Source organism: Eleginops maclovinus, chromosome 6 (assembly GCF_036324505.1).
Source record: "Eleginops maclovinus isolate JMC-PN-2008 ecotype Puerto Natales chromosome 6, JC_Emac_rtc_rv5, whole genome shotgun sequence".
Taxonomy (NCBI): domain Eukaryota; kingdom Metazoa; phylum Chordata; class Actinopteri; order Perciformes; family Eleginopidae; genus Eleginops; species Eleginops maclovinus.
Window position 1 is genome coordinate 16,877,089 of NC_086354.1, and position 15,413 is coordinate 16,892,501.

Sequence of the window (15,413 nt, forward strand, 5' to 3'; positions counted from 1 at the left end):
GCTGGAGAGCCAGGAGGCTGAGGAGGGAGCTAGTGTTACTCTGCGCTGTGAGCTCTCTAAACCTGGAGTCCCTGTTGAGTGGAAGAAGGGAACAAAGGTCCTGAAGTCTGGAGAAAAGTACCAGTTGAAGCAGGAGGCATCTGTGAATGAACTCCTCATCCACAAAGTGCTGCCAGAAGACAGTGGAGACTACAGCTGTGTGTGTGGAGAACAGAAGACAACAGCCAGTCTCAACATCAAGGGTAGGAAGAGGATTTTAAAAGAATCAGTTAGATTAACACTTTTTATGGATGGAATTATGTGTACATGGTCAGACAACTCGTTTTTTGAGAATGAACGTCATTGTTCATTGCAACTTGTCTGTGTTTGTTTTTACATGTTGTGTTATATGTTATGTTATGCCACTGACTGCTAACCAACTAATAAATGCTCAGCCCAACCAGTGACCTTCAAACAGAAGCTAGAGAGCCAGGAGGCTGAGGAGGGAGCTAGTGTTACTCTGCGCTGTGAGCTCTCTAAACCTGGAGTCCCTGTTGAGTGGAAGAAGGGAACAAAGGTCCTGAAGTCTGAAGAAAAGTACCAGGTGAAGCAGGAGGCATCTGTGAATGAACTCCTCATCCACAAAGTGCTGCCAGAAGACAGTGGAGACTACAGCTGTGTGTGTGGAGAACAGAAGACAACAGCCAGTCTCAACATCAAGGGTAGGAAGAGGATTTTAAAAGAATCAGTTAGATTAACACTTTTTATGGATGGAATTATGTGTACATGGTCAGACAACTCGTTTTTTGAGAATGAACGTCATTGTTAATTGCAACTTGTCTGTGTTTGTCTTCTGTGTTTGTTTTTACATGTTGTGTTATATGTTATGATATGCCACTGACTGCTAACCAACTAATAAATGCTCAGCCCAACCAGTGACCTTCAAACAGAAGCTGGAGAGCCAGGAGGCTGAGGAGGGAGCTAGAGTTACTCTGCGCTGTGAGCTCTCTAAACCTGGAGTCCCTGTTGAGTGGAAGAAGGGAACAAAGGTCCTGAAGTCTGAAGAAAAGTACCAGATGAAGCAGGAGGCCTCTGTGAATGAACTCCTCATTCACAAAGTGTTGCCAGAAGACAGTGGAGACTACAGCTGTGTGTGTGGAGACCAGAAGACAACAGCCAGTATCAAGATCAAGGGTAGGAAGAGGATTTTAAAAGTTGGTTCAAGTAAAAAATATGTTCATGTATAGAACAACATTTTGCACACATAAAACATTACTCTATACATAAACAACAACTTAACTTGCATATTAAGACGTGTTTTTTAGTCAGAATGTCATTGCGCTTTGCAATGTGTCTGTGTTTGTCTTCTGTGTTTGTTTTGTATTGTTATATGTTATGATATGCCACTGACTTCTAACCAACTAATAAATGCTCAGCCCAACCAGTGACCTTCAAACAGAAGCTGGAGAGCCAGGAGGCTGAGGAGGGAGCTAGAGTTACTCTGCGCTGTGAGCTCTCTAAACCTGGAGTCCCTGTTGAGTGGAAAAAGGGGACAAAGGTCCTGAAGTCTGGAGAAAAGTATCAGATGAAGCAGGAGGCCTCTGTGAATGAACTCCTCATTCACAAAGTGCTGCCAGAAGACAGTGGAGACTACAGCTGTGTGTGTGGAGAACAGAAGACAACAGCCAGCCTCAACATCAAGGGTAGGAAGAGGATTTTTAAAAATCAGTTAGATTAACACTTTTTATGGATGGAATTATGTGTACATGGTCAGACAACTCGTTTTTTGAGAATGAGCGTCAATGTTCATTGCAACTTGTCTGTGTTTGTCTTCTGTGTTTGTTTTTATATGTTGTGTTATATGTTATGATATGCCACTCACTGCTAACCAACTAATAAATGCTCAGCCCAACCAGTGACCTTCAAACAGAAGCTGGAGAGCCAGGAGGCTGAGGAGGGAGCTAGAGTTACTCTGCGCTGTGAGCTCTCTAAACCTGGAGTCCCTGTTGAGTGGAAGAAGGGAACAAAGGTCCTGAAGTCTGGAGAAAAGTACCAGATGAAGCAGGAGGCCTCTGTGAATGAACTCCTCATTCACAAAGTGCTGCCAGAAGACAGTGGAGACTACAGCTGTGTGTGTGGAGACCAGAAGACAACAGCCAGTATCAACATCAAGGGTAGGAAGAGGATTTTTAAAGTTGGTTCAAGTAAAAAATATGTTCATGTATAGAACAACATTTTGCACACATAAAACGTTGCTCTATACATAAACAACAACTTAACTTGCATATTAAGACGTGTTTTTAGTCAGAATGTCATTGCGCTTTGCAATGTGTCTGTGTTTGTCTTCTGTGTTTGTTTTGTATTGTTATATTTTATGTTATGCCACTGACTTCTAACCAACTAATAAATGCTCAGCCCAACCAGTGATCTTCAAACAGAAGCTGGAGAGCCAGGAGGCTGAGGAGGGAGCTAGAGTTACTCTGCGCTGTGAGCTCTCTAAACCTGGAGTCCCTGTTGAGTGGAAGAAGGGAACAAAGGTCCTGAAGTCTGGAGAAAAGTACCAGATGAAGCAGGAGGCCTCTGTGAATGAACTTCTCATTCACAAAGTGCTGCCAGAAGACAGTGGAGACTACAGCTGTGTGTGTGGAGAACAGAAGACAACAGCCAGTCTCAACATCAAGGGTAGGAAGAGGATTTTTAAAAAATCAGTTAGATTAACACTTTTTATGGATGGAATTATGTGTACATGGTCAGACAACTCGTTTTTTGAGAATGAACGTCATTGTTCATTGCAACTTGTCTGTGTTTGTCTTCTGTGTTTGTTTTTATATGTTGTGTTATATGTTATGATATGCCACTGACTGCTAACCAACTAATAAATGCTCAGCCCAACCAGTGACCTTCAAACAGAAGCTGGAGAGCCAGGAGGCTGAGGAGGGAGCTAGAGTTACTCTGCACTGTGAGCTCTCTAAACCTGGAGTCCCTGTTGAGTGGAAGAAGGGAACAAAGGTCCTGAAGTCTGGAGAAAAGTACCAGGTGAAGCAGGAGGCCTCTGTGAATGAACTCCTCATTCACAAAGTGCTGCCAGAAGACAGTGGAGACTACAGCTGTGTGTGTGGAGACCAGAAGACAACAGCCAGTCTCAAGATCAATGGTAGGAGGATCAGTGATTTAAACGTCTACGTTGTACTAACATGTGTTTTTGCTTTATTAATGAATTGATTTGGAAAAATATGTTTTGTGATATATACTACAAGAGATGTCCTTTCCAAAAGTCACCATTGAGTACTTTGAACCTTGATGTTAAATAGAGAAATATTTGTGTCACTTTATGTTTTTTTGTCTTGACAGAAGCACTTAAAGCCTTTTATTGTAAGATAACCTTTCTGTTGCTGTTTATAATTTATTGTTTTACCATTTCTGTTTGCTGGCTCAGAAAATGTCAGCATATTTGTGGATGTTGAACATCAGATTCATCAGATGTTGTCTCTTCTGTTGTATGTGGTGGATGAGTGGATGGATGTCTGTTCCTTGATCCCTTTGTGTGCTCTGCGCTGTGATACAGTTTGAATTTTCACCTTCTCCTCAAAGGACGTTTTACTACTTCTTCCACCTATTCTTACTTTGCGTGTTTGAGATTACAAAACAGACAATGAATGAAGCAGCCCAAACTGACTACTAAACATTAAAACAATGAAGGCTTCTCAGTTGGGCTGACAGATCAGTTTGTTCATGCTGTGTTGTATCAACCATGTTTTATTCATCATGCTTGTTCCAGAATTAGTTGTGAGCCATCTGGTCAGTTGATGTTCTATTTTCTTTTAATCATATTGGCAAAGTGCTTAATACGATCAGGTATGTTACAGCATTCTAAGATCAGATTGTTTCTCTCAGCTGTGAAGCTTGCACCTCCTCCTTCAGCGACTAAACCAGAATCTAAGAGTCAGCAGATCAAAGAAACAGTTGAAGGTATGCAACGAGGATGCCGATATGTTGCCTTGACTTCTGGCTTTATGTTCTTTGTCGATTTTGATAATAGCCTTTTTGTCGCTAAGTGCAGCTTGCCCTTAAACCTGGCCTATATAGGCTGTGATAAATGTTTTTCTTCCACGTTTTGTCTTGTTAGTTTACCTTTTATTAGGTTGCAGTTTTATGTGCCTCTGGTGTGTCCATTGGAGTTATAGTTATGTGTTTGCAATGTTTAGGTGGGTGTTTTCCCTCAGTGTTGGATTGCAGTACATGGAGCATAACCTGCCCATTTAAAGAATGAATGAGAAAAGAAGTCAAGGCTTTTTGTGCTAATTGTGCTGGTATCAATGTGATGCTTTGGGAATGACACCTATTGGCTTTGAATTTACATGTGCGTAAGTGACCTGTGTCTGGCGTTTTTCTTTGTCTCTGAAATGCTTTGAGTTTATGACGGATATACAGGCTGTGCTCAGGTCTTCATGTTAAATGATAAGGCAGTGTCACTGGTTGGTGACATCACCATTCATGTTGCATTTCTTCGTCCATATGATATTTGTATTGCAGCAAAGGCCTCTGAAGCTCCCTCCAAAGTTGCTAAAGATGAGCACAAGAAGCAAGAGATAAATGAGACGGTGGAAGGTAATTCTCTGAAGATTCTTGGCTGTGCTTGGTTATTTAACACATGTGTATTTGTCAATAATCAGTCTAATGTATTGCTTCGTTAAGCCAAAAGTGAGAAATCACATCATATTTCGGCTGCTGGTGTTATCTGATAGAAAGCTGTGGGTTTAAGGTTTAATATATTACTCTATATTCGTTTATATTACCTAATTATTATTAGGTTTAGCTAACCTGTGCTATTTAATTATCAGTGGTGCCTCGTTTACGTCTTTGTTGCATGGAGACTGACTTGGTATGGAGACATGGCTTTGTTTTCAGCTGTTATTACATGTAGTGAGTGCTATCTTAAGGCACTTGTGGGTCTGATGTTGTGTTCAATTTCATAGCTGTGATACTGCCAACTACCGGACAGACTCCTCAACAGCAGCTCGTCAAAGTTGAGATTCAGAAAGATTCTCAAGAGCTCAAAGTGGGAAGTGATGGTAATGAGATACATGTTTGTATGCTGTCTTTCAGTTAGAGTAAGCATGGTCGTCATTTGTGATATTTGTAATATAATCCATTTGAAGTCTTCTAGAAAAACAAAGTTAACAATACAGAAGAATTGGAAACTATGAAGGGAATATGCAGCTCAGTTTGTTTTACTGTCTGTACTGTTGGTTATGTTGCCTAACAATTGTGTGAAATATATACAGAAGTTGGCTTTTGTTTTCTTGCCAGCCCTCGTTTGTTTCCCTGTTCCATTTTGTGGCACATACTGATTTGTCCTGTTGTTTAATGCTTTGTCTGCTCCACTCGTTGTTGATTCAGATTGTTGAACTCGTTGTACGGGGTCATTAGTGTTTATGTGTGCTTTAATGGCTTATATTGCTCTTGTCTTCAGGTTATTGTTCTTTGCTGCTGACAGGTGTTATCAAACAGAAACATTTTTTGAGCCAACCCGCACTATTTTGTCTGCCTGCTGGTAAATGTGGCTTTTAATGTCACAAACTGCGTTATTATTTGAACTTTTGCTACTTTTGTGATACCAAAAAACGTTTTAATCCATCTCATCATCTGTGGATCTGTGTGGTGTCTCCTTGTGTTCAATTTCATAGCTGTAACACTGCCACCTACTGGACAGACTCCTCAACAGCAGCTGCTCATACAGGAGAATCACAAAGATTCTCTAAAGCTTGAACTGGGAGGTAAAGGTAATGGCAAATGTCTGCATGGCGTCTGTCGGATAGAGTAAGCATGGTCGTCTTTTGTTTTGTTCCAGATATTATTGTTTGACTTGTAGAAAACCCACTTGAACTGGAAGATATGCAAGGGACTACATTTAGGCCTCTCAGTTTAGTTAATTGTCTGTAGCATTGGTTTTATCAATTATGTAATGGAAATATATAGATGAGATGGCTTTTGTGTTCTTGTTCGACTCTTAATTTTTTGGCAAATACTCACTTTCGTCCAGCGTTTTAATCTCTGTTTGCTCCAGTTCTGTGATAAATGTGAGGCTGGTTGTACAGGGTCACTTTTTGTGCGTGGGCTTTACTGGCTTTATTTTGGCTATTGTCTTCAGGTTATTGTTCTTTTACTGCTGACTGGTGTTACTAAACAGAATCGTGTTGGGTCATTAACTGGCTTACATTGAGACATGTTGCTTCAAGAAGAACTTGCTTTAACGCTAAATGGTTTTACCCTATCTTTATATTTTTTAACCTAACCTGCACTATTCCATCTGCCTGCTGGTAAATTCAGCTTTTCGTACCTACACGTTAGATTTCACAATCTGTGTTATTATTTGAACATTTGCTACTACAGTGAGAAACACAAAAATCTCTGTGGTGTCTCCTTGTGTTCAATTTCATAGCTGTAACACTGCCACCTACTGGACAGACTCTTCAACAGCAGCTGCTCATTCAGGAGAATCACACAGATTCTCTAAAGCTTGAACTGGGAGTTGAAGGTAATGGCACACGTCTGCATGGTGTCTGTCAGATAGAGTAAGCATGGTGGTCATTTTTTTGTTGCAGATACATACACTTGACAAATTGGTAATATGGAGGGACTACATCATGTATGTTGTCAGTTTGTTTAACTGTTAATTGTGTTGTCTAATAGTTGTGGGAAATATATACAGAAGTTGGCTTTTATATTCTTGTTAGCCTTCGTTATTGTTGCTGCTCTCCATTTGGTGGCAAATACTCAATGTTGTCCAGTGCTTTGTTCGTACCGGTTCTCTGTTGAATGTTAAACATGTTTACGCTGATTGTAGAGGGAAAATTGTTTTAATGTGAGCTTTACTGCCTTTCTTTGGCTCTTGTCTTCAGGTTATTGTTCTGTGCTGCTGACAGGTGTTATCAAATAGAAACTTATCGGTCATTACAAAAATGCTTTAAGGCTATACATGGTTTTAATCTAGATTTGAGTCTATTTTAACATCTGTGGTTACCTCTGGTTGTTTTCGATCTCATAGCTGTCATACTACCACCTACTGAACAGACTCCTCAACAGCAGCAGGAGGTACATGGGGATTCTCAAGAGCTTAAAGTTGCAGGTGAAGTAATAAGACACATGCCTGCATGGCTTCTGTCGGATACCGTGAGCATGGTTGTTATTAGTTTTATTCAGATTTATTAAGGTTTTAGACAAAGCATTACTGGAAAATATGGAGGGAGTAGGCAGCTCAGTTTGGATGTACTGTTACATTTACTAAGAAAGTGGCTTTTGTTTTCTAGTTAGTCAAAGTCAAAGTCCACTTTATTGTCAAAGTTTCCACATGTGTTATACATACAGTGCAAATATAAAAGAACATAAAAAGATAAGAGCGTAATACATATGTTCGACAGCCATTGTGTGTTGCTATTCTGTCAATTCTGATTTGTGTCAAAGGCTGATTTAGTTTTTTTTAGGTTGGATTTAAATGATGTTTTAATGGGTTGTTAGCCCAGTTCTGTGTTGAGTGTTGAATATCTTGATTCTGTTTATGGTACCCTGGAACTACTGTGTTGGCTATGCTGCTGCGTGAGAGGAGAAGAGAGCCTTTAATGTTTTTTACTTGAAGCTTTAATGACTTTGATTGCTTTCTGTTATCACGTATATCTGTATGGCTGGCAATTGTCTTCAGGTTATAGATTTCAACACTGCAAGTTTGTGAGGTTATTGTTGTGTTTTATCCCAGTTGAGAGGACTGCTGCTGGAACAGCTGCTGATACACAGAGGCATGGGACCAAAGAGCCACTAGAAGGTATGCAATGATTGAAGCTCTTTTTCGGCCTTGTGCTTCTACGCTATCGCTCACATCCGACTCAGTCTTTGTGCTATCCTCGTACAACAGTTCCTTGTGATTCGGTTTGTGAAGTGCGTGTGCTCCTTGTTGTTTTTTAGCCGACGTGATATGAGTGAAAGACAATGGCAAAGAGTTACTGATGATGTGATGAAACTTAAACTTATACAATGTCCGAGATGACAGTTAATTGTACAAGGTGTTGCGGAATGTCTGTCCTCAGTGGATACTTTTGGATGAATTAATTGAGATGAATAGAAACTAGATGTGTGGCTACTGGCTCTGTAGTCACCATGTTTTGGTTTTAATCAGGCTTAAATGTTTTATCACAGCAGCAAAGACTCCAGATGCTCAGGCAGCTGTGACATTAAATCCTGATGATTCCAAAAAAGTTGAATGTATAAAGCGACATTCCTTAGCTGTTGTCTCTGTTGGTTAAGCTCTTGGTCTTTTTGTACGTTTGTATGTTGGTTCCGTGTTGTCTTGGACATTGTAGCTCTACAGACGTGTATGTCACATTGCTTTTGGGGTTGCGTTCTGTTAAAAACTTTGAGTTAATGTCAGTTGAATTTCAACATACTGTATATGTCTGCGAATAACTTCAGATACAGTAATGGATTCACCAGCTACCGAAGTGATCTCCAAAATTGAACCTGGGAAGAAGGAATCCCAAAAGACGGTTGAAGGTATGTGTGAAAGTGATAGTTAAGAAAACTGGTTGAACTCTTGAGCGCTGGGTTTTTGGTCAAGCACATGCTGTGGTACAATAAGCTACACATAAAGGCTGTTGAGACATAACGTCCTGTGTCTTGAGGGTTTTGTCAAAAGTTTGGCACGTTTCATTTTGATGGCTAATGAGTTGGAAATTGCGTATTGGGAATTGCATTTATTCAGAATTCATTCAACATCACGATTAATGAAATTCTACTATCATTGTTGCAATTTTGTATTTTATGTGTAACTGAATGATTCACACCTGCAGAGATTGAAAAGCCTGCTGTTTCTGAAGTCATCACAAATCCAGAGCTTTCAAAGCTGGACACCAAAGAGAAAGAACAAGGTAGAGGTTTCGTGGCAACCGCACATTGTGTATTCCCCTCAGTTCTGATGTGTCAATTTTTGTATGCTGTGAAATCATTCTGGTTTGTTGTTTCTGATGTCCTATTGACTCGTGAATGCCAAATTTCATGTTGTCTCTGGATTTTTGTCGACTCATAAAAGGAGTAATTCAGATCTGTGTTTGAAACGCTTCATAAATGCTTAGGTGGATGCTCGTTTTAAATGGGAGTAGGGATCAATGGCTGCGCACCTATGTGGTTGTGTGTGTGGGTACGTGTGTGTAATATTTTAAAATAGGCATACAGTATAAGGTCTTGTTGTATTTTGTGGTGGGGGGGGGGGGTTACTTTTGCAAATTACAAATGCACAATCAGGTAAGTTGAACAATATTCGCAGTGCTGTTGTCTTCTTGGAATTTGAAAGCCTGAGTAACAACAACACGCTCAACCTCTTATCTAACCCCAGTTCTTCCAGTCACAGTCATTCGAGACCTGGAGAGCCAAGAGGCTGAGGAGGACGAAACTGTCTCTCTGTACTGTGAGCTTTCTAAACCTGGCCTCCCTGTCGAGTGGAAGAAGGAAACTCAGGTGCTGAGTTGTGGAGAAAAGTACCAAATTAAACAAACAGGAAGTAGTTATGAGCTACAGATCTTCAACTTGAGACTTGAAGACACAGGAAGCTACTCATGCTGTTCAGACGACACAATAAGCTCAGCCTCCCTTGTAGTAAATGGTAGGATGGATACCACATCAACATTGTCTTCTTCTGGCTTTCAGCCTTTCATTTCATTTTCTTAGTCATTCTTCTTCATCTCACCCATTCTTGACTATGTACGGCAGATATAAATCTGGTTGTTTCCTTCTATTCATCAGCTGCACCAGTCGTTTTCACGAAAGAACTCGAAAGCCAAACGGTCGACGAGGAGGACAGTGTGACCCTGCACTGTGAGCTTTCTAAACCTGGTGTTCCTTTGGAGTGGAGGAAAGGAGAACTTGGTCTTTGTCCTTGCGCCAAGTATGAAATCATACAAACAGGTCACCTGGCATCACTTGTAATCCATCATGTAGACCCAGAGGATGCTGGGAGTTACACATGTGACACTGGTGCCCATCAAAGCACTGCGCAACTAGCTGTGAAGGGTATGCTTGCTAAAACCTGCTGTTTATAGTTCAGATACTTGAGTTGTCAATGAATTGACCGAAGACTTGCTTTTACAAAACCCTTATTACTGTAAATAACATTGAACATACGTTTTACTAAGAAAAGTTTTTATTTTATCTAATGTTAAGGATTTAAGATGTGAAACACACTTCCACCTCTGTTACATTCTTACGTATTTATATACGTAGAAAGCTTTATATTGCGGCAGCTTTCTCTTGGTTGTCCTAAGTTTTTCCTCCTCCACTTCCTCCCCTGCAGCCCAGCCTGTCCTTTTCAAAACCCAGCTGCAGGACCTCATAAGACAGGAAGGGGAGAGCGCTAGTCTTCGCTGTAAAACCACAAAGCCGGGATCCAGTGTTGTCTGGAGGTTTGGAGACAGGGTGCTGGCATCCAGCAGCAAGTATCATCTGAAACAGGAAGGAACTGTAGTTGAGCTCGTCATCTATAAACTGCAGGGAGCTGACTCAGGAGAATATTCTTGTGATGCAGGAAACCAGAGGACTTCAGCTGTCCTCACTGTGCAGGGTAGGAGCTGTCTATTTAAGACTGACCTTTTCATGCACCCTCTGGAGTCACTTTTTCCCATGTGTCCTTCATCACTCCACCACTTGAGCATGAAGTACATCAACCTTTCATCTGAAGATCCTATTTGCATTGTAGACTGGATTGCAAATAAATATTCCAGTGTTATTTCTCATCCCACACCTTTCCTTGTTCTTCCCTGTTCTCAAAGCACTTGATGTTGAGCTTCATCACTCCTCTCCTCCGTTATTTGTGCGTGTCTGAAGTCTCTCCTCACAAACAATAACACACTCTTTACTGTTTTTTTCTTCACTTGCTACTCACAATAATCCTTATACATTTAATCACACTTTGATCACAATCCGACCTGCTTGAACTATGTCTTTGTGAAGAACTTCACTAAAGTAACTATTCTTCTGAAATGTATCTTTCAAACAGAGGTGGAGGTTAAAATACTGAAGTTCCTGGAGAGCTCGGTTGTGTACCAGGGTGATGATGTCCGCTTTGAATGTCGGGTTTCTCGTGATGAGGCACCTTTGGCCCAGTGGAAACTCCAGGATGTCCCACTACAGAATAACGAGATGAACCTGATCAAATCTGAGGGATGCGTACACAGCCTCACACTCCGGGGCGTCACCACCGCTGACTCGGGAACAGTCACTTTCACAGTTGGTAACCACACTTCAACTGCTTCTCTGACCGTCAAAGGTAAGGGAATTTTGTATGCATCACCTATGAGGATGAGTATTAATCCGTGCGACTTTTTTTCTCCAGTAACATTTGGACTGTTTATTTGTCTTTATCTTCCTTGTGGATCGCATTCCCTCCCCTGGATGCTTGTGATTTTCTTTCTTTTCACTCTACACTGACTCGTTATGCATTCATATATCCCACTCTTTCATTTGTTTTCAATCTACACATAACTGCATATTCCGTCATATTTCTGCAGTATGTGCGTGTTCATCATCTCACAACTTTTCCATTACCATCGAGTTAGAACTAACACCCATTACTTTTAAAAATGTGTTCCTTGAAATTCTTGTTTACTGCAACTTTTCTGCACCTTTTTCACTGAAGACTATTCAAACTGTATTCAGCCTGACACACCCAGTGATTAACCGCGTCATATTAATCAATAATTGATATTGTGGGACTTGTATTAGGGCAAGGTGTTTAAGATGCTGTGTTCCCAACCTCACAGATTTGAGTCACGCCTGGAAAACTTGTTGCATGTCCTCCTTCTTCCTACCCTCATTTACTGGCACCTTAAAAAGTGTGGATTTATATTTAAACTTTGTCTTAGCACCCTCCTTCTGCGTTTTTTTTAATGGTTTTTGAAAACGGTAAACATTATTACCGCAAGGCCATTCAGTCATTATACAGACAAATCATTTGCCTAGAAATATGTTTATAGATATATTTGATTGTGATTTTGATTGGTGTTTTTTTTTAGCTAAAACTTTAAAACGGAGTTAAGATAGATCAGTAGCCTTACAGTTCTTTTCATGCTGCTTTTCAATATTTTGTTGGATTTGTGTTGCAAATACAATGTCTCCTATGAGTACTGTGTTTTTTGCGTTGACTGTTGTTACCCAAAGAAGTCTTTGACACTTTTCATCTTAATTAATAATGGTCTTTCTGGCAGCCGCACCTGCAACATTCAAGAAGGAGCTGGAGAGTCAAGAGGCCATTGAAGGAGACAAGGCCAGCCTGTCCTGCGAGACATCAAGCCCTGACTGCAAGGTGACCTGGCTGAAAGACTCCACTGTGCTCATCCGTGGGGAGAAGTACAGTTTGGAGCAAAACGCTACAACGCACATCCTGGTCGTACACAAGCTGGATGTGAAGGATAGTGGAGAATATACGTGTGAAACAGGGGACAAGAAAAGTACAGCTACCCTGACTGTGAAAGGTAACGGAGCATCTCATCTGTGTCTAGTGTCTCCTCTTGTCATCACCCTTCCTGAAGTTCCTTTTACATTCTTCCATCCCATTAACAAATACTGGATCAGATCTACTCAGCATCTATAACTCATGGATTTTACATTTTTAAAGTTTAATTGTGATGTCTTAGTTGGCATGTAGTGTGAGCTTACTTAATTATCCGATGTTGGCTCAGTTTTCAATCATTTTTTTTACTACCTACAATTTGTAGGTCACCAAATTACAGATTTAGTGAGTGGATTTAAATGGGAGTTTGTTCAGGTGTGTGTGTTTGGAATGATTCATGTCAGAATCCATGATCAAACTTGTGGCATCAGGTTGTTAAATAGGGATTAAAAAGAGATTCTTGGACATGGGTACCCCTTGTTACTGATGCCTTCTGGAAGCTCAAGAGATCTGATCACTTCCATCATCCCATTCACCCTCAGAGCGTGTTCGCATCACTCGAGAGCTCTGCGATGTTACGGTGACCACGGGGCAGGACGCTGTCTTTGAGGTGGAGTTGTCTCACTCGGGCGTGACAAACGGCCAATGGTGGCTGTCAGATAACCTCCTCCAAAATAACGATCTGAATCAAATGAGCAGCCAGGGCAGGGCGCACCGACTGACCCTGAAGATGGTGACCACAGATGAATCTGGAGATGTTGCCTTCGTGTTGGGAGAAGAGAAGACTGTGGCCTGCCTGCTGGTGGAGGAGAAGCCCAAAGGTAAAGGAGACGGCACGGTCACTCCTCACATCCATCTCCATCAACCTCCAAACAGCTTTGTCTTGGCAAATCGAAATATGCTGGCATCATCATCATCATCATCATCATCATCATCATCATCATCAACATTCTAACTTAGCATGTTGCATATTCTTTCATGCTTATGCTAACACAAATATCCCAATTTAATGATTTAAACTACTACTTAACACTGAACATTGTAGATATTGCAGAAGAGGCATTGTTTTCAATACGGAATTGTTACCTTAAATACTTGAATAATTATCGTTAAATGTTAAAACTGCATATAATTGGGACCATTATCAAACTGAGATTTGGGTTTCCCATATTTACAGTGCTAATACTAGAGAAACCACACAACACTTCGGCAGTAGAGGGTGAAACCGTCACTCTGGCCTGCACCATCTCTGACGCCAAGGCTTCTGTCACCTGGAAGAGAAACAACATGGCCATCCAAGCAGGTCTGAAGTACAACCTGAGCAGTAACAGAGCGCTCCACCAGCTTAGTATCAACAACCTGGTGCCTGAGGACTCAGGAACGTACTCATGTGACACTGGAGATGCCCAGTGTGACACCACCTTGACTGTGCAAGGTAAAGACCGATGCCACATTGAAAAAAGTGTTGATCAGATGCAAGAAATGTGGACGGTGGATTGAAATAAACAGCTGACATTGGAACTTCCACTTGCTTCAACCACACTCCAAGTCTGGCATCATTGTCAGCTAAACTTTTTGTCTAGAGATATTTGTCTTTTTTCTGATGCCCAACTCTCCCTCACCAAATCTGATGCCAAACTTTCCCATTTTAAATTTTGACCAGGTGCCCCCGTGTCCTTCCGCAAGGAACTCACGAACCACGATGCCATAGAGGGTGATGATGTTACCCTGCGCTGTGAGCTGTCTAAGCCAGGAGTTTCTGTTGAGTGGAGGAAAGGAGGCATGGTCCTCCAGCCCGGTAAGCAGTTTGAGATGAAGCATGAAGGATGCATTCAAGAGCTGTGTATACGGAACGTGGAGCCGGAGGACAGTGGCTACTACACCTGTGATGTGGGAGACCAGCTCACCACGGCTTCTTTGGCAGTGCAAGGTAGCCTATTTCAAATCTGTTTCAACAATCTTCGATTTCTCTGACAGTAATGTTTTAATGTGGCTGTATTCTTCAACTTATTCTTGCAAATAGAATAGTAGGTCTGTTCTTAAGACATGCCTACATCTTTGTTACCTGTGAAATCGCATGGTGTCTTGATCGTCTTTGTTTAATGGTTTGCTTCTCTGTAAAGTGGATTTAATGCTTACAAAGAGGCTCAGTGTTGCATATGATATTTTTTCACTCAACAGCGAAAGAAGTCTTCATTGTGTGTGGTCTTAAGACCACTGACGTCTTTGTTGGGGAATGGGCCACCTTCTCCTGCCAGCTGTCTGGTAGGGCCCCTGACAAGGTGCAGTGGTGGCTGGATGGCACCTTGCTGGAGAACAGCGCCTTTAGTGAGATAGGGCTGAGCCAGGGCAACATCCATACACTCACCTTAAAGAACCTGGCCACCGATGACTCTGGCACTGTCGCGTTCGAAACTGGCAGTTTAACTTCAACAGCCAAGCTCTTAGTCAAAGGTATCATATTGTAAACATAGTCAGTGATTAGAGGCTGAGATAAGCAGGCACTCAGTCTCATTATTGACCCTGCAGAATTTCAATTCTACATTTCATTCTTAAAATGTATATTTTCTTGAAAACACATTGGTTGTAACTTATTATAAACCCAATGTTGTGTCTGTATCCACCCATTATACAATGTAACTGATGACAATATTTGTCAGCACTATAAATCAAAGTTATAAACTTAAATGTTCCAAATTTCGATGTTGGCTTGTGATTGACATGAACCAATTACAATTAAGTGAAAATCGTCTTGGTGAATATGAGTAAATATTAATTGAATCCTGAAGTTTTCTGCAGGGTCCCTTAAAAAGTTTGTTTATTGATCAAGAGTGGATTTTCTTTCCATTTCATTGCTTCCTCATGCATGGGCAGCATTTTTCCTAATTTCATTAATAAGAATAACTATGATAATAATGATGGCAGCTGATTATTCCATGCTGTATGCTTTGATACAATTAAAACACACCACTGGGTGCAGCACCACAGCAAAAATGTTATCTGG

General features: G+C 41.1%; 1 protein-coding gene across 1 annotated transcript in view; it reads left to right on the plus strand.

The window, feature by feature from the left end:
• LOC134866114 (obscurin-like) overlaps nucleotides 1-15,413 on the plus strand; it is a 56,558-nt gene that overhangs the window by 21,605 nt on the left and 19,540 nt on the right. The window contains 9 exon segments of the mRNA XM_063886091.1: nucleotides 907-1,173; nucleotides 1,416-1,682; nucleotides 1,887-2,153; nucleotides 2,867-3,133; nucleotides 12,225-12,491; nucleotides 12,952-13,230; nucleotides 13,587-13,844; nucleotides 14,073-14,339; nucleotides 14,591-14,863. Of these exon segments, the coding sequence (XP_063742161.1) occupies nucleotides 907-1,173; nucleotides 1,416-1,682; nucleotides 1,887-2,153; nucleotides 2,867-3,133; nucleotides 12,225-12,491; nucleotides 12,952-13,230; nucleotides 13,587-13,844; nucleotides 14,073-14,339; nucleotides 14,591-14,863 (2,412 nt within the window).